The following is a 22,854-nucleotide window of genomic DNA, read 5'->3' as shown; positions in this document are numbered from 1 at the left end:
AGCAAATCTGCAGGATTATCATCAGTATGCACTTTCACAAGCTCAAGTCGCTTGTCTTCCAGTACCTCCCTGATGAAATGATATTTCACTTCTATGTGCTTGGTCTTCTGATGAAAGACCGGATTCTTTGCCAACATGATAGCACTCTGACTATCACAATGCAAAACTGGCATATCTCCTGTAATGCCCAAATCTCCCACCAGCCGAGTAAGCCATATTGCTTCCTTGCAGGCCTCAGTGGCTGCAACATATTCAGCTTCTGTGGTTGACAGTGCAACGCATTTCTGCAACCGAGACACCCATGATATAGCACCTCCTGCAAATGTGAAAATATAACCGGTAGTAGACTTCCGGTTATTTGCATTCCCTGCATAGTCTGAATCTGTAAAACCATGCACCAATGCATCCTGCCTACCATAGCATATGCACAAGTCTTTGGTACCTTTGAGATACCTCAAGACACCTTTCACTGCTTCCCAGTGCCGCTTGCCTGGATTTGCCATGTACCTGCTGATGACTCCCACCGCAAAAGCAATATCCGGACGAGTGGCAACCATGGCATACATCAAAGAACCAACTGCAGATGCATACGGAACCTTGGCCATTTCAGCCTTATCATAATCTGATTTGGGGCTGCCCTTACTGCTGAGTTTTAAATGTGGAGGCAACGGGGTACTAATAGACTTCCCCACCTCCATTTTAAACCTCTGCAGTACTTTGTCAATGTACTCTTTCTGTGACAGAAACAAAAGTCCCTTGGACCTCTCACGAGTAATCCGCATGCCAAGAATATGATTTGCATCACCCAAGTCTTTCATGTCAAAAGACTTATGCAGTTGTTTCTTTAAAGCACTAATCTCATGCTGAGATTTACTGGCAATAAGCATGTCATCCACATATAGAATGAGTAGCATCAAACTGCCATCCTTTGCCCGTTTGGTGTACAAGCAATGATCGGTCTCACACCTATGATACCCTTGGGACTGCATGAAGGCATCAAACTTCTTGTACCATTCCCTTGGCGCCTGCTTGAGTCCATACAAGCTCCTTTTGAGCTTACACACAAGCTGCTCTTTCCCTTTAACAGCATATCCCTCTGGCTGACTCATATAGATCTCATCATGGAGATCTCCGTGAAGAAAAGCTGTCTTCACATCCATCTGACATAAATCCATGTCCTCATGAGCAACAAGAGCTAACACTGCTCTCAAAGTAGTCATCTTGACTACAGGGGAAAAGATCTCATCAAAGTCAATGCCCTTCTCCTGCTTAAATCCCTTGGCAACCAATCTGGCCTTATACCTCGGTAAAGCATTTGAATCCACTTTGACTTTGTAAACCCACTTGCATGGCAAAACCTTTCTGCCTGCAGGTAGCTGCACCAAGTCCCATGTATCATTTTGAAGTAGGGAGTCCATTTCTGACTGCATGGCTTTCTCCCACTTCCTTTTCTCTGTTCTTCCCATAGCTTCCTTGAAGCTGGAAGGCTCACCACAATCTGTCCGCATGCTAAAATCAGCCACATTATTGGCTCCTGGAACAAACCTGGCAGGAGGCCGTTGTACACGGGAGCTCCTCCTAACAAAACGTTCCGGATTAGGCTGCTGTCCAGCCTGTTCTTCATGCATGACAGGTGGCTGTACCACCATATCTGGCTGTGCTACAGCCCCATCTGCTGGCATATCCAGTGGTGCATCATTGGCAAAGTTATCTGGCTGATTTTCAGCCTGTATACCCTCTTGAACAGGGTTATCTGCAGCAGCCTGCTGCTGCATATAAATGGGCATTCTTAGCTGTCCAACATCATCATAAATAACCCTCCTGTATTCCACAGGTTGCACGGGTTCCTTGTCTACACAATCTTCTTTAAAGATGACATCATTGCTGCATATAATCTTCCGTTTAACGGGATCCCATAACCTGTACCCCATTTCACCTTCGTCACCATAACCCATAAAGATGCATCTGATAGACTTTGGATCCAGTTTGGTGCGTAGTTCTTTGTGTACATGAGCAAAGCACTCGCAGCCAAATACACGTAAGTGCTTATATGAGGGTGGCTTGCCAGACCACACCTCCTCTGGCACTTTCAACTCGAAAGCCTTGTTTGGCGACCTGTTAATAATGTGAACTGCTGTTTGCACGGCTTCTGCCCAAAAACCATGGGGTAATGCAGCATAAGACAACATACATCGAACCTTCTCCTGAATAGTTCGATTCATACGCTCACTTGCACCATTTTGAGATGCATTATGAGGGGCTATGAGTTCCTGTTTGATGCCCTTAGCTTGGCAAAACTGCACAAAAGCATGTGACAAGTACTCACCCCCATTATCGGACCTGAGGCATTTCAGCCTGCGTCCTGTCCGATTCTCAACCTGAGCAACAAACTTCTTGAAAGCATCTAAGGCATCTCCCTTATGCTTCAAGAAATAGACCCACACTTTGCGTGTGGCATCATCAATGAAAGTAATAAAATATTTTGCACCCCCTAGTGATAACTGTGGCATCTCACACAAATCAGTGTGCACTAGATCAAGTGGTGCTCTATTCTGGGGAGTTCTCCTCTTATGAGGAGTCATAGAATACTTGCCAAATATACAATGATCACAAGTAGGCAAATCTGAAAAAGAAAGAGGCGGCAGATAACCCAAACGTGACAGTTCTTGGATTCCTTTAACAGACATGTGTCCCAACCGGCTATGCCACAATGAAACCTTTGGCAGCTCGATTATGGCAACAACATGATTACCCACACTGGAAACATAAAGAGGGTACAAGGTATCACTCTTAAAACCCTCAGCCAATACAGTCTGGCCATCAGTAATCACCCATTTGGAATCCCCAAATGTGGTGTGGTAACCACTGTCATCCAATAAGCCAGTGCTAATCAGATTTTTCTTGATTTGCGGCACATGGCGAACACCATCAAGCATAAATGACCGTCCATCAGGAAATACTATCTGTATACTGCCAATCCCTGCAATCTGACATGCATAGTTGTTCCCAAGATGAACAACTCCATGAGTACCTGTGTAGGAAGTAAACCACTCCCTACGAGGAGTAACATGAAAAGAAGCACCTGAATCCAAGAGCCAGGTGTGCATGTCATGACCATCAATAACCAAAGCATGTGCTATTACAGCAGAAGAGCATAAAACATCATGTATGTCACTGTCACTGTCCTCTGCTGCAACATTTACTGCATCCAAGTCATCTGCCTTGGCCTTGCCTTTGCCTTTGCTTGCATTTCCTGCATCCTTTGATTCAGCCTTCTTGGCTTTTTGATCCCGTATGAACTTGAAGCACTTAGACTTCACATGTCCCTTCTTGCCACAATAAAAGCATTCAATGTCCTTTTTGCCACGGGACTGACTGCGGGATTTGGACTTACTAGCAGATCTCCCCTTCTGCTGAGTCCTGCCTCTATCCTGTACCTGCAAAGCATTTGAAGACTTGCTGCCCGCATTATTCTTCCTGCTCATCTCCTCCATAAGTAGAGAGCTCTCTACATCAGCATAAATAAGAGTGACATTCGAGTTTGACAGGGTGGTCTTGAAAGTGTCCCAACTCTCGGGGAGGGTACACAGCAAGAAAGTAGCCTTGAACTCCTCATCAAGGTTCAACCCCTGTGCAATCAGCTGTGTAAAGATGGCATTGAACTCACTCAAGTGTGAGGTCATAGCTGTACCTTCCTTCATGCGAAGATCGACCAGCTTCTTCAGCCAATAAACCTTACTGGCTGAACTCTTTTGAGCATAGAATTCTTCCAGTCTGTGCCATAGACCATAAGAGGTCTTTTCAGCCTGAACATTGAAAACAAGAGTGTCTGAAATAGTGAGCATGATAGCTGCCCTCGCAGACAAATCAAGCTCTTCCCAGTCATCAGCTGCCATGTCAGATGGCTTGACACCCTTCACCCTTATGGGCTTAGCAATCTTCTTTAACAGAAGTACATTCAAGCACTATTCTACCCATAATGCATAGTTGTGTGCTCCTTCCAGTTTCTTTATGTTCAGAATCGAAGAATCACTTCCCCCTGATGCCATATCAGATAAGGAAAGTACCTGACTCCCTGGAAGTAAAAAAAAAGCTGAATAAAAATTCTGATTTCTCAGAAAAAACCTGCTCTATTCAAGAGCCAGAAGCACTCTCAATGGTGCTGTTTTTTACTGTCAGGAAAATCTGCAGCAAAACAGTAAATGACCCTGCAAATACTGTACCTTCTGACACACTGTACCGTGCTCAAAGAGGCATAAAGACAGTAATTTCAGACTGCTGCAGCTGCTCAACAAGTGCTTAACAGTGCATAATCATCTGACAAAGCACAAACACTGCTGTAAACACTGCTGTACTGACTGTACTGATCACTTCTCCCACCTCAGATGAGGTATTGCACTGAGTTAAATTGCAGAAACCACTTGGCAAACACCCAAAAAAAAAATTGACACTTCAGCCTGTCACAAAACCTGCAACAGTAAATGGGATAAATCCCAAGCAATCACCCTTATACCAAGGGAAGAAAATGCATCTGAAGATCTCTGTCGGTAACCCAAGTGCTAAGAAACAAAGTCTCGGCAAAAGCCCTTTGATCTGACACCTGAATCAAGTGGAGAGCACCTCAACACTGAGGTAGCATGCAATATGAAAATCTCTCTGACACTTTTACCTGACAATTTGCAATGCATAGCTTGCCCTTGTGTACTCAGTAACAACACAAATCACAACGTACAAACACCAAGAAGAAAATCTTTTGAGCACTATCAACGATGGGCAGTTAGGGACCGAGTAAACTCGATGCGCCCTGACCAAGCGTGGCTCAACTGAGATTTTCAAAGTGCGTACAAAGAATGTGACCTGCAACAAATGTCACCAAATGCACTGCGGAAACAAAGCAAATGTGTGCTCCCTCGCTACACACTGCCTCAAGGCATATACTGCAAACACGTCCAGGCAAAAGCCCTTTGAAATTGTCACCCAAAACTGAGAATTGCACTCAGTAAATGCATAAAAGCTTCTGCAAAACAAGCATCTGACCTTCCTGAAAGACAAGTAACTGCGCAAACACCACCACTATGGCACAAGTCACCTCAAGCGTGAGGGACACGAGAGTACCTGCTGTACCTCAACAAATGCACAGTATACAGCTGAAATGCTTCAGGAATGCATCACGAACGCTTCATGTACTTCCGTACTTGCGCGTACATGCATGTACCACGCACAAAACAGAGTGCTTCAGCACTATTCCTCTCCCAAAAAAAAATTTGTGTGCCTGCTGTACTTTTCTGTACCTGCAGAGTACCTGCTGTACTTTCTGTACCTGCAGTAGGCACGCTTCCCCAAAAAAAAATTCTGTCGAGTCTTTTCAGCGAAAAATCGAATGCTGTACTTGCCCTGATGGAACTCCCTGCAGGTGTGGTGAAGGCGTCGTCCGTACAGTTGTACGGCAGTCCGTACGACTGTACGGCAGTCCGTACGACTGCCCTTGGAGTAGCTGTGCGACGCCGCTTAGCAGCTATGCAGCTGCTATGCAACTGTAGCAGCTGCTGTGCAACTGCCTGATGCAGCTCCGCCCTGCTGCTGTCAGCAGCTGATGTACAGCCCGCGACTCGCGTCGTCGCCCGTGCCCACGCCTGAGCTGCTCCCGTGCCCACACCACAGCCCGCGCCCGCGCTGTCGCCCTGCAGCCCGCCTTCGCTAATGCGCCGCCGCCCTGCACAGATCCGGCCGCTCGAAGTCCGTCCGTACGACTGTACGGATGACGTACCGTCGTACGGCGCTGTCCGTACGTCCGTACGGAAGGGGGTGGGTAGACTAGGGAGTGAAGGGAATGGCTCTGATACCAGTTGAAGGGCCCTGAAGGGGAAATGAGAGCAAGAGGAAGAGAGTGAGAGAGAGAGATACTCAAAATGCGGGTGTGAAATGATGAGCCACACCACAAACTCAGTTGTGTTTTATTAGGATTAGGTTTACCCTATGACTGTCTTAAGACAATCATAGGTGTCCTATCTTTTAATGAAGGGTTGGCAATGTGCCTTTACCCTAACATGACCTTTGAGAAGATCCCGCTAGCTGAATCTGCATCTGTTCTGCTCTGGGACTTCCCTCCATTTCCACGTTGCATTCTGAGATCACCATCTTAGCCATCCGACGATCTTTGTTTCGTGGACAATCTTTCCACTGATGAGGCTGAAGGCATCCAAAACACAAGCCTTCTCTCCTCGCTTTTTCCCTTTGCTCTAGGTTCAAAGAAGACTTCGACCAAGCCCGGGCTGCCATTGGTGTTACTTTTCTTTTCATTCCAATGGTGGTACTTGATTTTGGAGTCTCAACTGGTTTCGCCTGCTTGGCTTGACCACTAGGCTGTGAGGCACTCGCTTTGCTAATCCACTTCTTCTTAAACCCAGTTTTCTTCGGGTACCCATACTGAGTCCCAACCTGCACAAACCCACTTGGTCTGTTCCCTTTTGCATCCTCATAGTTCAGGGCTATGGCAATCGCTTCATCAAGCGTGTTCGCATACTTAGTCCGAACTTCCATCTTGATTCGATCATTCAATCCAAAGATAAAATCTTTTACTTGGATTGACTGAGGCAGGGGTTCATCAACCTTCATTACACTTTCTCTGAACTTATCAGTGTATTCCGCCACTGATAAATTTCTCTGACAAAGGTTTCGATTCTGATCCCAAGCTCGGGATGCTTCGTCAAGAGGTAAGAAGTGTTTTCTAAATTCTTTTTTAAACCCCTCCCAAGTAGTGGATGCCACTCCATCTTTCTACTGTTTTATCCACCACCTATCCGCTGCCTCATTAAACATATGGGTGGCCTCGCGGATTTTCTTCATATCATTCCTGATTTCACAAATGGCGAAGGCCTCGTCCCATTTGTGTAACCAGGTCTCAATGATATCGGAACTACGGTCAGACATCCAACCAAAATACTTTTATGACCTATAGTTGGCAATATTAGGCACCTTAGCCCTGCTAGGCTCGACCGTATGAACACTAGACTCCGGTTCCATCGGAGATTTACCTTTCTCCTCACGAGATGGTCTGGCAGACATACTATGCACCATTTTCCTGAGCTCAGATTGTCCTACATTTGCTTGTAACTGCTGTGCTAAAATCTGTTGCAAGGCATCCTCTAACATTGCAATTCTGCCATATAGTGTATGACCTCCTGGGTGTGACACCTGCGGGGTCGGCCGGACTCCCAACCCTACGGGATCCATCCTAGAAGCTTCTCCTTCTACTTCCATTTAGGTTGATAGGTGTTTTTTTTTTTTAAATAAATGAATAAATAATAAAACACCGCTTGAAACTGTATTTATAAATCAAAAGCCCAACTTCCAAATTCACAGCTAACCAGGCATATATTACACTGTAACCAAACCCACTTTTCCCTATGCTAGGGAAACTCCTGCAATCTGAATTAACTTAAACACAGAGGCAAATAAACTTAGAAGGCATAGAGAGCTCCCTGATCATATTTCTGCTACATGACGAGATTAACTTGACCCTAAAAACCACTCCATCATTCTCAGCGGGACTCCTTGATCGAATTCATATATGTGACGTCGATTTGGCTATTGCTCACCATATAGGCTTTCGTGAACACAGTCGAAATGATACGGCTAATATGACCAAGCTTTTTCATATTCAATCACCGCTCTTCATATTCGATCACAGCAAATACACGTATCTCTACAAGCTAACCCAACCATTCGTCCATCGCAGCGCACGAACCTTGCAGACAGACTAACGCAACCATACCTCGATTGAGTCACCAGTCAGAATACGTGAACCGCTTACGGGCTACTTTCGTGACCACACAGTAGCTTTCGTTGTGCACCGTGACCAATGCGTGCGCCACCTTGATGTTCCACGCAGCTCCAACGTTGACGAGCTATTGCTGAAACCAGCACGACCTATGCTCCGTATTGTCCATCGTCAGATTCTGACGTCGCACAATCCTTTTTCCCTCGCGATGCTAAAAGCCCTGAAGGTACCAATATGACCTTGCGACCGTGCGCGATCCGGATTCCCTCCAAGAGTCATGACGTCGTGGACAGTCAATAGCAGTTTACAATCGGTGCGTCGTATTATACGTTGTCAATTTCGGGCATCACACAGCCTTTTGATTCCCAATTTGCCGCAATATACTGCAGACGCACAAATACCGTGGACAGGATTCCCCGCTTCCGTTGCGTCACTCTGATGAATCCTCGACCCACAACAATCACGACCTCTCTGATACCAAATGTTACACAAAAACTTGTTTACTCCTAGCTTGTTACGTCGAATCACAGGTGCAAGCACATTCAATCACCTCCCAGCCAATCTCGGTGGTCGTGGTAAGCTCTCTCTTCTCACTTGAATCTTGCATTCAAGCTCTTGCTTACTAAATCTCCACCAAGCCCCAAATTTCCCTAGATGGATCTAGTATGCCACATGTCTTCATTTTAGGGTCCCTCCTTAATGCATCATTTACCCCTCTCTTGGGATATCATTAAAACCATTTGCCCCTTGGCACATTTCATGCATTTAGGTCCCTTAGCCTTAGATCCACCTAGTCTAGTGCCATGTCACCCTCACCAAGGACCTTGACCTTGATTCCTTTTTTATCATTTACATGAAGCCCAAACAAATATAATACAAACATTGATCCTTTGAAGGAAAATGTCGACTGACCCTTCCAAGGTCATGTTACCTCGACTTAAGCGTAACACTCCTCCAGCTCATCCACTTCTGGTGGATCCTCTGATACTGGCTCTGTAGGCTCTAGCCCCTGGAATTTCTTTAGAAGACTCACATGGAATGCATTGTGAATCCTCCAATGCTCTGGCAATGCTAACCTGTATGCAACCTCATTTATTCTTTCTGTAACCCTGAAAGGGCCATAGTACCTGGGAGATAACTTTGCATACACTTTCTGTTTGCCTTTAAACTTACGGAGCCTAGCTTTCTCAAACTTCAAAAGTACCCAATCCCCTTCCTTGAGATCTAGCTGTCGCCTATGCTTATCTGCAGCTCTTTTATGCTTCTCTTGAGACCCTTCAATTGCTGTCTAGACTTGGCTGTAAGCAGTCTGGAGGTCTCTCACAAACTGATCAGCTGCAAATATTTCATCCTTGGTCCTCAGGATAGGTGGCAGAATCACCTTCCCATATATGACCGCAAAGGGGGCTTTCCCTGTAGAGTTGTGTACTATATTATTGTAAGCAAACTCTACCAATGGTAGGTACTTTTCCCAGTCTGAACCTTGGTCACCCACGTAGCATTTCAGCATATCCAATGCTGTAGAATTTGCTACTTCACTTTGACCATCTATCTAGGGATGGAACGAAGAAGAAAAATTCAGATTCGTCCCCATATTATCAAATAAAGCACTCCAGAATAGACTGGTCATTTTGGGATCTCGATCACTGACAATGGACTTAGGCATACCATGGTGCTTAAAGATTCGTGCCATGAAAAGCTTAGCCATATGATCTGCCTTTATGGTTTTGTGAACGGGAATGAAATGAGCTTGCTTGCTGAATCTATCAATGATAGTCCAAATCCCATCATTCCCTCACTTTGATCTTGGCAAATTAAAAATAAAGTCCATTGTAATACTTTCCCACGGTGCCTGAGGCACGGGAAGAGGCATAAGTAGGCCAGGTGTCTTCCGTCTATCATACTTCACTTTCTGACACGTAAGGCATTCAGTAACAAACTAATGTATATCTTTCCGCATCTGTTATGCTCTAGCCGAGATAGCATGACCTCGGAAAGATCGGTGGGCATTTTCTCTTAGATGACCAACTTTTGTAATAATTAATGTGCGTAAATGAAATGGTCAAGAGAAGTAACTGCCAAGGTCCTAGGTGAGGGTGAAATGGCATTGACTAGGTGGTTCTGAGTGCTAAGGCCTAGGTGCACCTAAATGTGCAATAATGCCAAGGGGCAAATGGTTTTAATGTGCCCCAAGAGAGGGGTAAATGGTGCACCAAGTGGGAAGGCTAAAATGATAACATGTGGCAAGGAGAACCATCTAGGGAGTTGAGGGTCTCGTGGATATGCATGAGGAAAACAAGAAAGATAAATTATTGAGAAATGCGAACCATGAGAGTTAGGCTGGGAGGAATAACGAGATGCCATCACCCGTGATCTGAGTGAGTGTTAGTGAATAGAGAATGTATCAGCATCCCTGGCCAAAAGAAATACCTCTCTAGTGCTAGAGTCGTTGCTGTAATTCCTCTATGTCCAGCATAGGGAGGTGCATGGCATTCCTCCAAAATCTTTTTCCTCATCTCCTGGGTGATGCATAGGCAGTCATCTTTCATTAGATACCCATCTTTCAGGTAATAGTGACAGGTGGACTGCCCCTCTTGCATTTGCTGTAAAATCTCGCCAAAATCTGCATCATTAGCATGTTGCTCCCTCATGCCTTCCAGGTCCTGATGATAAGCAATAGTCACATTGTTGACCTGGGGTCTTCGGGACAAGGCATCTGCCACTCTATTCCGAATTCCTGGGGTATGGACAATCTGAAAATGATACATTGACAGCATATTTGCCCATTTCATATGCTTCTCGGAAAGTTTTGTCTCACTTAGAAAATATCTCAGACTTTGGTGATCTATTTTAACAGTAAAATCTGCACCAAAAGATAATGCTTCCATGTATGGATGGCATGGATTACAGCCAATAACTCTTTCTCATAGATTCCCAGATATCTCTATGCATCCCGGAGTCTTCTACTCTCATAGGCCACTACATGACCATTCTGATGCAATGCCAACACATTCCCCACAAACATCACAATCCACATCAAATGGCTGATACAAATCTCGAACGATTAAGATTGGCTCTGTAGTCAGCCTCTCCTTGAGTGTGGTGAAGGCTGTCTTTTCAGGAATTCCCCATCTGAAAGCTGCATTTTTCTTAGTAAGATCGTGGAGTGGAGCGGCTATATCCGCAAAATGCCTGATAAATCTTATGTAGTAAGAACACAGGCCTAGGAAACTTCGAACTTCATGCACAGTTTTCAGCTCTGGCCATTCGTGAATGGCACGAATCTTTGCCGGATCCATCCGTATCCCATCTTTGGATATTATATGCCCCAAGTAATGGATTTCTTCTAGGAAGAATTCACTTTTCTTGCTGTTTGCATAGAGCTGATGATTTCTCAGCTCTTGAAACACTATAGCAAGATATTCCTTGTGCTCTTCTTCGGACTTAGAAAAGACAATTATGTCATCGAAGAAGGTACCAGTGAACTGTCTGTAGGGTCGGAAGATACGATCCATCATCCTATTGAAAGTAGCTGGGGCATTTGTCAATCCAAAAGGCATCACCAGATATTCATACAACCCAAAAGTAGTGCGGAACGCTGTCTTGTGCACATCCTGAGGCTGTATCCTCACTTGGTGATAGCCACTCTTTAGGTCTATCCTGCTGAAAACTGAAGCTCTATTTAACTGGTCCAGCACATCATCAATGCGCGGAATAGGAAATCTATTCTTGATAGTCATTTTGTTCAGTGCATGGTAATCGACGCACATATGGAATGAGGCATCTTTCTTTTGTACTAGCAGTACAGGGGAACAAAAAGGAGAAGAACTGGGCTGAATCAACCCCTTGGACAACAAGTCTTGCACCTGAGTCATAATCTCTTCTCGCTGAGGGCGCACCTCCGCTCTTATCTCCCAACCACTCTAATCCTTTGCCACTCCAAGGAGGCTATACAACCTTGGGATACTCTTTCTTTTCTGATTTTGAAAAATCAGTTTTCTTCCTTTCAGCACGTCCTGCATGCAAGGATAGTACTGTAGATGGATCTTGTAACGGCACAAGGCTGCATTAGGCATAGCTTCTGTTTGAAACAAATGCTGAGCTCTTGGATCCCTTCTGAGATTTTCCATCTCTTGCATACGAGTGCGTACCATCTGCTCTAGCTGATGTTGGGGTAAAGGCACATTGCCACCCTTTAAAATGTTATGACACCTATGACTGTCTTAAGACAGTCATAGGGTGAAAGCCTAATCCTAATAAAACCTATGAGTTTGTGGTGTGGCTCAACACTTTTACACACCCACATTTCTTGTGTCTCCCTCTCTGTCTGTCTCCTTTGTTCCACTCCCTCACTTTTTCCCTCACAAGTGGTATCAGAGCCTCTACCTCTCCCTCTCCACTCCGGTCTACCCCTCCCTCTCCCCTCGGGCCTCGTGCGCGGCAGCAGTGAGCGGGGGCGCAGCAGCGAGCAGGCGCGCAGCAGCGTGCGGGCGCAGCAGCAGCGTGCAGGAGCAGGTCGCGCGCGAGCAGCCGCAGCAACAGCAACTAGCTGCTGCTACCACGCGGGCGCAGCCAGCGCGCAGCACCAGCGCGCACCCAGGCTGCACACGGGCAGCCGTACCGGAGCGACCCGTACAACCAGCCGTACCGGCTGTACGAAATTCGTACAGGCCGTCGTACCGGCTGTACGATCGCGTGACCAACAGTAGCCAACGCCGTACAGGCAGCCGTACCGTACGGACGCGGCCGTACGAACGCTGCGACAGGAGGTTCGAAAAAAAATTTTGGGGATTTGTGCCCTCGCAAGTACAGGGTACAGCAGGTACCCTGCGCAGGTACAGCAAGTACAGCAGGCACAGATTTTTTTTTGGGGAAGAAGGAAAAGAGAAAGCACTCTGCTCTTCATTCCCGGAATTTTTTCAGTTCTCAAAACTATGTGTTTGAGGTACAACAAGTACACTCGTGTCCCTCGTGCTTAAGGTGGCTAGTGCCACAGTGTGTGGTGGTTGCACAGTTATTTTGTTTCGGGAAGGTCAGATGCCTTGATTTTGCAGAGGGCTTTTATGCTTTTGCTGAGTGCAAATCTCAGTTTTCGGGTGACAATTTCAAAGGGCTTTTGCCTGGAAGTGTATGCAGTGTATGCCTTGAGGCAGTGTGGAGCCAGGGTGCCCACATTGGTCTTGTTTCCGCAGTGTATTCAGTGACATTTCTTGCAGGTCACATTCTGTGTACGACACTTTGAAAATCTCAGTTGAGCCACGCTTGGCCAGGGCGCATCGAGTTTACTCGGTCCCTAACTGTCCATCGTTGATAGTGCTCAAAAGGTTTTCTCTTCAGTGTTTGTACATTGGGATCTGTGTTGTTACTGTGTCCACAGGGCCGTTTATGCATTACATTGTCAGGTGAAAGTGCCAGGAGAGCGCTGTATTTTGTATGCTACCTCAGTGTTGAGGTGTTTTTCACTTGGTACAAGTGTCAAATCAAGGGGCTTTTGCCCAGATTTTGCTTGTGAGCACTTGAGTTACTGTTTGAGAACTTCCGATGCCCTTTATCCCCTTGGCAGAAGGGTGATTGTTTGGGATTTGTCCCATACTTTGTTGCAGGTTGTGTGACAGGCTGAGGTGTTTGGAGCCTTTTTTCAGTGGACAAAACAGTGTATGGCAAGTGGTTTATGCATATAAAATCAGTGCAATACCTCATCTGAGGTGGGAGAAGTGATCAGGACATCAGTGTTTTGTGCTTCGTCAGATGATGATGCACTGATAAAGCACTTGTGGAACACCTGCAGCATTCTGAAGTTACTGTTTTATGCCTATTTGAGCACGGTACAGTGTGTCAGAAGGTACAGTGACTGGAGGGAAAATTTTCTGTTTTGCTGCAGATTTTTTGACAGTAAAAAACAGCACTATTGTGAGTGCTCCTGGCTCTTGATAGAGCAGGTTTTCTGAGAAATCAGAATTTTATTTAGTCATTTTTTGACTCACAGGGAGTTAGGCACTTTCCTTATCTGATATGGCATCAGGGGGGAAGTGAATCTTCAATACTGAACATAAAGAAATTGGAAGGGGCACACAATTATGCATTATGGGCAGAACAGTGTTTGAATGTACTTCTGCTAAAGAAGATTTCTAAGCCCATAAGGGTGAAGGGTGTCAAGCCATCTGGGATGTCAGATGATGAGTGGGAGGAGCTTGATTTGTCTGCAAGGGCTGCTATTATGCTTACTCTCACTGATTCTCTTGTGTTCAATGTTCAGGCTGAAAAGACCTCTTATGGCCTATGGCAGAGGCTAGAAGAATTGTATGCCCAAAAGAGCTCAGCCAGTAAGGTTTATTGGTTGAAGAAGCTTGTCGACCTTCACATGAAGGAAGGTACAGCTATGACCTCACACTTGAGTGAGTTCAATGCCATCTTTACACAGCTTATTGCACAGGGATTGAACCTTGATGAGGAGTTCAAGGCTACTTTCTTGTTGTGTACCCTCCCTGAGAGTTGGGACACTTTCAAGACCACCCTGTCTAATTCAAATGTCACTCTTATGTATGCTGATGTGGAGAGCTCTCTCCTTATGGAGGAGATGAGCAGGAAGAATAATATGGGCAGCAAGTCTTCCAATGCTTTGCAAGTACAGGAAAGAGGTAGGACTCAGCAGAAGGGGAGATCTGCTGGCAAGTCCAAATCCCGCAGTCAGTCCGGTGGCAAAAAGGATATTGGATGCTTTTATTGTGGCAAGAAGGGACATGTGAAGTCTAAGTGCTTCAAGTTTATACGGGATCAGAAAGCCAAGAAGGCTGAGACAAAGGATGCAGGCAGTGGAAGCAAAGGCAAAGGCAAGGCCAAGGCAAATGACTTGGATGCAGTGAATGTTGCAGCAGAGGACAGTGACAGTGACAGACATGATGTTTTATGCTCTTCTGCTGTAATTGCACATACATTGGTTGTTGATGGCCTTGACATGCATACCTGGCTCTTGGATTCAGGTGCTTCTTTTCATGTTACTCCTCATAGGGAGTGCTTTACTTCCTACACAGGTACTCATGGAGTTGTTCACCTTGGGAACAACTATGCATGTCAGATTGCAGGGATTGGCAGTATACAGATAGTATTCCCTGATGGACGCATATTTATGCTTGATGGTGTTCGCCATGTGCCGCAAATCAAGAAAAATCTGATTAGCACTGGCTTGTTGGATGACAGTGGTTACCACACCATATTTGGGGATTCCAAATGGGTGATTACTGATGGCCAGGTTGTAGTGGCTGAGGGTTATAAGAGTGATACCTTGTACCCTCTTTATGTTTCTAGTGCAGGTAATCATGTTGTTGCCATAACCGAGCTGCCAAAGGTTTCATTGTGGCATAGCCGGTTGGGACACATGTCCGTTAAAGGAATGCAAGAACTGTCACGTTTGGGTTATCTGCCTTCTCTTTCATTTTCAGATTTGCCTACTTGTGATCATTGCATTTTCGGAAAGCATTCTATGACTCCTCATAAGAGGAGAACTCCCCAGAATAGAGCACCGCTTGATCTAGTGCACACTGATTTGTGTGAGATGCCACAGCTATCACTAGGGTGCAAAGTATTTCATTACTTTTATTGATGATGCCACACGCAAAGTGTGGGTCTATTTCTTGAAGCATAAGAGCGATGCCTTAGATGCTTTCAAGAAGTTTGTCGCTCAGGTTGAGAATCGGACAGGACCCAGGCTGAAATGCCTCAGATCCGATAATGGGGGTGAGTATGTGTCACATACTTTTGTACAGTTTTGCGAAGCTAAGGGCATTAAACAGGAACTCACAGCCCCTCATAATGCATCTCAAAATGGTGTGAGTGAGCGGATGAATCGAACTATTCAGGAAAAAGTTCGATGTATGTTGTCGTATGCTGAATTGCCCCATGGCTTTTGGGCAGAAGCCGTGCAAACAGCAGTTCACCTAATTAACAGGTCGCCGAATAAGGCTTTGGAGTTGAAAGTGCCAGAGGAGGTGTGGTCTGGCAAGCCACCTTCATATAAGCACTTACGTGTGTTTGGCTGCGAGTGCTTTGCTCATATACGCAAAGAACTGCGCACCAAACTGGAGCCAAAGTCTTTCAGATGCATCTTCATGGGTTACGGTGACGAAGGTGAAATGGGGTACAGGTTATGGGATCCCGTCAAACGGAAGATTATACGCAGCAATGATGTCATCTTTAAAGAGGATTGTGTACACAAAGAACCCGTGCAACCTGTGGAATACAGGAGGGTTGTTTATGATGATGTCGCACAGCAAAGAATGCCCATTAATATGCAGCAGCAGGCTGCTGTACATAACCCTGTTCATGAGAGTATATAGGCTGAAAATCAGCCAGACAATTTTGCCAATGATGCACCACTGGATATGCTAGCAAATGGGGCTGTAGAACAGCCAAATATGGTGGTACAGCCACCCGTCACGCATGACGAACAGGCTAGACAGCAGCCTATTGCGGAACATTTTGTTAGGAGGAGTACCCGTGTACAACGGCCTCCTGACAGGTTTGTTCCAGGAGCCAATAATGTGGCTGATTTTATCATGCTGACAGATTGTGGTGAGCCTTCCAGCTTCAAGGAAGCTATGGGAAGAACAGAGAAAAGGAAGTGGGAGAAAGCCATGCAGTCAGAAATGGACTCCCTACTTCAAAATGATACATGGGACTTGGTGCAGCTACCTGCAGGCAGAAAGGTTTTGCCATGCAAGTGGGTTTACAAAGTCAAAGTGGATTCAAATGCTTTACCGAGGTATAAGGCCAGATTGGTTGCCAAGGGATTTAAGCAGGAGAAGGGCATTGACTTTGATGAGATCTTTTCCCCTGTAGTCAAGATGACTACTTTGAGAGCAGTGTTAGCTCTTGTTGCTCATGAGGACATGGATTTATGTCAGATGGACGTGAAGACTGCTTTTCTTCACGGAGATCTCCATGATGAGATCTATATGAGTCAGCCAGAGGGATATGCTGTTAAAGGGAAAGAGCAGCTTGTGTGTAAGCTCAAGAGGAGCTTGTATGGACTCAAGCAGGCGCCAAGAGAATGGTACAAGAAGTTTGATGCCTTCATGCAGTCCCAAGGGTATCATAGGTGTGAGACGGATCACTGCTCGTACACCAAACGGGCAAAGGATGGCAGTTTGATGCTACTCATTCTATATGTGGATGACATGCTGATTGCCAGCAAATCTCAGCAGGAGATTAGTGCTTTGAAGAAGCAACTGCATAAGTCTTTTGACATGAAAGACTTGGGTGATGCAAACCATATTCTTGGTATGCGGATTATTCGTGACAAGTCCAAGGGACTTTTGTTTCTGTCACAGAAGGAGTACATTGACAAAGTACTGCAGAGGTTTAAAATGGAGGGGGGGAAGTCTATTAGTACCCCGTTGCCTCCACATTTAAAACTCAGCAGTAAGGACAGCCCCAGATCAGATGATGATAAGGCTGAAATGGCCAAGGTTCCGTATGCATCTGCAGTTGGTTCTTTGATGTATGCCATGGTTGCCACTCGTCCGGATATTGCTTTTGCGGTGGGAGTCATCAGCAGGTATATGGCAAATCCAGGCAAGCGGCACTGGGAAGAGTGAAAGGTGTCTTGAGGTATCTCAAGGGTACCAAAGACTTGTGCATATGCTATGGTAGGCAGGATGCATTGGTGCATGGTTTTACAGATTCAGACTATGCAGGAAATGCAGATAACCGGAAGTCTACTACCGGTTATATTTTCACATTTGCAGGAGGTGCTATATCATGGGTGTCTCGGTTGCAGAAATGCATTGCACTGTCAACCACTGAAGCTGAATATGTTGCAGCCACTAAGGCTTGCAAGGAAGCAATATGGCTTACTCGGCTGGTGGGAGATTTGGGCATTACAGGAGATATGCCAGTTTTGCATTGTGATAGTCAGAGTGCTATCATGTTGGCAAAGAATCCGGTCTTTCATCAGAAGACCAAGCACATAGATGTGAAATACCATTTCATCAGGGAGGTACTGGAAGACAAGCGACTTGAGCTTGTGAAGGTGCATACTGATGATAATCCTGCAGATTTGCTCACTAAGAGCTTGCCTACAGAGCGGTTTGCACATTGCCGCCACATCATGGGATTAGGATGAGACCATTCTTATTTTATGGTCTTGTATACAGTAACTGTATATTGCTGTAATTTTTATTCTTTTCTCCCCTTTAGGCACATTGGCCTTTAGGTGGGAGGTTGTTGGGGTAAAGGCACATTGCCACCCTTTAAAATGTTATGACACCTATGACTGTCTTAAGACAGTCATAGGGTGAAAGCCTAATCCTAATAAAACCTATGAGTTTGTGGTGTGGCTCAACACTTTTACACACCCACATTTCTTGTGTCTCCCTCTCTCTCTGTCTCCTTTGTTCCACTCCCTCACTCTTTCCCTCACAGCTGACACTCCAGATCAGCTGCCACATGTCCTGCCACGTCATCTGCTGAGCTGGCTACCACGTCATCTCACTTGTGTGGTCGCCACATCACTTGCCACGTGTCAAATTACACACGTGTGCCACGTTAGCACCTACCAAAACCTCTACCACGTGTCCTCCTGTGCCACATCAGCTTTGGCTGCCACGTGTCAGATCTGCCACATCAGCCTAAGGTTCAAACCTTGGCTGGGAAAATATGCGTAGGCGACGGAATTCTCTAGAGCTTCGCGCATCAAGCCTCAGAGACACCACGCGTCGTGCTTGCGTCCTGATCACTTCTGCAGCATCTAACGCCCTCACAAGGGATCGACGACAAAACCTACAAATCCGGTCAAATATGCGCTGCCAGGCATCCCGTCAAGATCTTCGTCGTTTCTTTTACCATCAAACGTTTGCTTGCGTAGACCCCTCCAGGCAGAGCGACACCTTTCACGCGGAATCAAGTATACACTCAACAGAGTTCTTCACAAAGAACTATCTCTGGTATTGCTCCCCGCAATGGTCACTGACGCCTATTTGTACACTCGTACGTAAGGCAATTCCTTTACGCAACTGATTAGTCTCGACTTAGGGGCTTTCGTGCATTCATAGGCTTCGAAGTAAGCATTCATGTCCCTTCACACTTGAAGCCCCAATCCTTTCAGATGCCACCTCTTGGCCCAACGCCATCCTTTCTTCGAAATCAACGTCGAATCTTTACTCTCTTGCTGGATCGTCACAGCCTGAGAAGGCTATGAGCCTTGGCTCTGATACCAATGAAACCATCTACTTGAATCTCGTACGTAAAAATTTCTGCAAACACTCTCTCTCTCTCTCTCTCTCTCTCTCTCTCTCTCTCTCTCTCTCTCTCTCTCTCTCTCTCTCTCTCTCTCTCTCTCTCTACAAATACACTAGGGCCCAGGACAACAGTTGGGCTAGACCCCCCCGAAGGATTTTATTACTTGAGAGAAGCAATACATAGTTCAGCGTGGAAGCTGCTCATACATAAATTCAAAACGTAAAAATGAATCATTACATGAGCTCCTAGGCTCCCTTTCTTGGCAACAAGCCACTTGTCAAATTCTACATGCCACTAAGGGCAACTCTGGAGTCTTCGAAGCACTTGGTCACGCGAACCGCCTCCTAGACTCTTGTTAGGCTCCATTGCGCTTAGGAAAATCACTCTTCGTAGTACATGCAACAATTAATTAAAGCGCACCACAATGGTACCCATTAATTGTTAGCTCTTTGCATGCAAATAACACATTGTGGACTATTTCTAGTCACGGTGGGCGTCCCCACTGAACATATGTGCACACATAACAAATATAACAAATATATTTATTCTCTGGTTGACCGAAATCAACGCTCTTGATCATAATCAAGGGGCTTTGACCAAGGGTCGAGGCGCCTTAATTATAGTCAAGTCTCTCCAACCGAAGTTGGCACATCTTGGTTAACCGTAGTTAACTCTCTTGGCGCATGCCAAGTCTCGTTGACCGAAGTCAACACTCTCTGACCGTAGTCAGCTCTGTGGTTATCTGGTTAACTGCAGTTAACCCTCTTGGTAATAAACCAAGTCTCCCCGACCGAAGTCAAGTTTACTTGACCAAAGTCAAGTATCTTTGACTGTAGTCAATTCTTTGACCATTAAAAGAACTCTTTGACCATAATTAATACATATGGAAAACTCTTTAATTATGATCAAAAAATGGTCAACTGTACTTTGACTTAGGATATTTACATTGTGGTGACACCATTAACGCATCTAAGGCTACTTTACAACCTCCAATGCGCTTTTGTATTGCTGCCATTCCTTGCTTGTATTTGCTAGCGCACCTGTTCTCGAAAACCCTCGCAAACTCTACAACTTGCTTAATGGTTTGAAGCTCTCTCATTAAATGCCAAATGATGGTACAATTCTAGAAAGTAATGCAGTAAATTTCTTCGCTTAGAAATGTCTTGCACAATGGGCGAGAGAGTTTCACAATTGATATAAAAAGAAATGTAACAGACAGACTCTCTTGCCCATGAGTTCTACACTTCATCTTTGGGAAGCGGGGCATTGGATAGGTCACAAATGCTAGCAAGATTCGTTGTGAGCAGACTTCATATGGGACCACCCTTTCTCCATTGTAATCAAACAATTTAAATGTAATCTCTCTCTCTCTCTCTCTCTCTCTCTCTCTCTCTCTCACACACACACACACATCATTCACATGCTTGTAGAAGCAAGCAAAACACGTAATCATATGTATATATAGGGAGGTGTATGTCATGCTACACAAAGAGGGCAGCTAAAGTCAAAAGGCACTCACAGAGTTCAAAGGAAAATCAAACATGATCACATGATCTACGACAAGGTCCAATCCACGTGCTGCCAGATCAGTACACACCAAAGCTGGGCAATTCCCATCTTCATTCTTAAACTTGTTTAAAACTTCCACCCTGCAAAAAAGAGACAATTGAGAGACTTTGATCAATATTTAACACATTTACATTACCACAAAGCAAAAAAAGTATACTTTAAAGTGAATAAAAAAGACAGTAGAAAGAACTAAGAAAAATCAGCAATCTCTGCAAAGGACTCAAGGACTTAGGAAGCCAACTCCCTCATGTCCAAAACAGATTCTAAAGTAGGAACTTGGGCATCATTTATTATCTCATCATTTCCAATTTTATGGGTGTCGCATCTTGCAGTTACATTGAGTCACAATCTCAATTGCTTGTTTCCCTTGTCGTTGTGTTGGTTCAATCCCAATTCTCGCATTGCTAGCAAATCATGTATCTCGTCTCTCTGCGATTTAATTTTTGCAATTGTAGTGCTATTGAAAATGTTATTGCAAGCTTCCTATTTTGCTTGCAGATCATTCATTTTGCCTCTTGCCTCCCCAATTTAATTTCTTCAATTGCAATGCTATTCCAAGTGTCACTACAACCCTTTTTAACATCATGGTAGATCTAAATTTGCTCTTGCTTTCAAGGTTCTTGACTACCATTCAATCTTGATCTTTCCATTATATTGAGAACAAGTTTTGTATTAGCAAAAGAGACTACTTGCTTCCATTGCGCTTTCCTTCCAAACAAGTGAATTGCAAGGAAGTAATACATCAAGTGTCAACAATCACATTATATCTTCTCAAAATCGTAGTTTCGCAGCTTTAATTGAAAAAGGAGATTAACCTTTACGTATCATAATACATACTTCTAGGAGAATGCCGTCATGCTATCACAAACCAATCGGCAACACTAGAGCAATGGAATTCAGCACATACCAACTAACATACATGAGAGGCCTACCTCCACACAACAGGGTGTTAAAGATATCATAGCAAAAGAGTGTGTGAGATGTGTTGTGTGATGTGTTGTACTAGAGATCTAGTAGTGGTTTGATGTGTGAGTGCCACGTGTCACCATGGGACTTATCCCATAAGCACTTGGTACTTGAGTGTGTGTGTCTAGCCTATAAAGGCTTGCACTTCACTTGTCTCATTTGATGATGATGATGAATGAATGAGAGCCTTTCATGGTGTCCACATTTGAGTGACACTTCTCTCCCTAGCCTCTCTCTCTCTCTCTCTCTCTCACCATGGTTCTAACATGGTATCAGAGCAGGTTAGCCCTACCCTAACTCGCCTTGCGACATCACCATCTCCTCCAACCTAACCCTAATTCTGTTCAGCTCTCCCTTCTTGCAGCGGCCTCATTTCCACCGTAGCTGCCTCCTTCCTTCAGCCATTTGCACCTGTTTTTGCCTTCATAGCCTGCTGCCTCTATTCCCCTCTTCCATTCGCCTTCATTCAAGTCCTCTTGGAGCACTAGGCAGCCTATTACTTGCTGGTCGGCGTGTTTTCTCAGGGGCGCCTACACGTGTGGAGGTTTTCATCACCAAAAACAGCCCTTTATTGCTGCTGCTGCATCCCCGAGTACCTGTGAGCATTCTCTGCAGTACTTCCAGGTCTTTGAAGACATTTTTGAGCTGTTTCTGGCCTTCCAGCACACCTACAGCAGCCGATTTTCAGACTAGTGTCCTAGGGAGGCGCCTTTCACATTGGTGACCTGCCTTTGCAATTCGGATTGTCCTGCTGAGCCACCTTGCTCAATTCAGACCTACTGCAAAATTTCGAGCTGTTATCTCGACTAAAGGGCTCCTCTTCTGGTTCAGTTCTGCATTTCAAAGCATTTTCTTGCAGTGTTTTCATTAGGGTTTGCATTTTGGAGCCTTCCAGGTCATCGACAAGCTACTGGAAACATTTATTAAAGCATTTCTTCAACCGCCTTGCATTTGTGAAGGATGCTGATCCATTTCACAGCCCGAGACCAGCCCACTCATTTGCTGGTTATTCATTTCAGTTTGCTGCCCGCCTTCACGAAGCTATTTTCCATCATGATTTCCTTGTCTGCTAGTTCCTTGCTCGTGGAGAAGTTCACGCGGGAAGGCTTTCCCACATGGCAAACCAAGATGCAGCTGCTCCTTATGTGTGAAGGAGTTTGGGATGTTGAGGACGACAAAGTTGATATACTTGATCAGAAACAACGCAAGTTATGGAAGCAGCAGAATGCAAAGCCATTGCCCTCATTGGTCTTTGCTTGGCCAACTCTCTCATCCATCATGTGAACGTCAAGTCAACTACTAAG

The 22,854-nt window shown here is 45.2% G+C and overlaps 1 protein-coding gene across 1 annotated transcript in view; it reads right to left on the bottom strand.

Moving 5' to 3' along the window:
- The window catches only part of RH39, a 99,946-nt gene that overhangs the window by 16,946 nt on the left and 60,146 nt on the right, over positions 1–22,854 (bottom strand). The window contains exon 7 of the mRNA XM_087400888.1: positions 20,535–20,664. Within this exon, the coding sequence (XP_087257014.1) occupies positions 20,535–20,664 (130 nt within the window). The remainder of the gene's footprint in view (positions 1–20,534; positions 20,665–22,854) is intronic.

The sequence above is a fragment of the Dipteris shenzhenensis genome, chromosome 29 (assembly GCF_047967505.1).
Source record: "Dipteris shenzhenensis isolate YYH24624 ecotype China chromosome 29, Dip_SZ_1.0, whole genome shotgun sequence".
NCBI classification, from domain to species: Eukaryota; Viridiplantae; Streptophyta; class Polypodiopsida; order Gleicheniales; family Dipteridaceae; genus Dipteris; species Dipteris shenzhenensis.
This window is presented reverse-complemented; position numbering and strand designations above follow the sequence as displayed.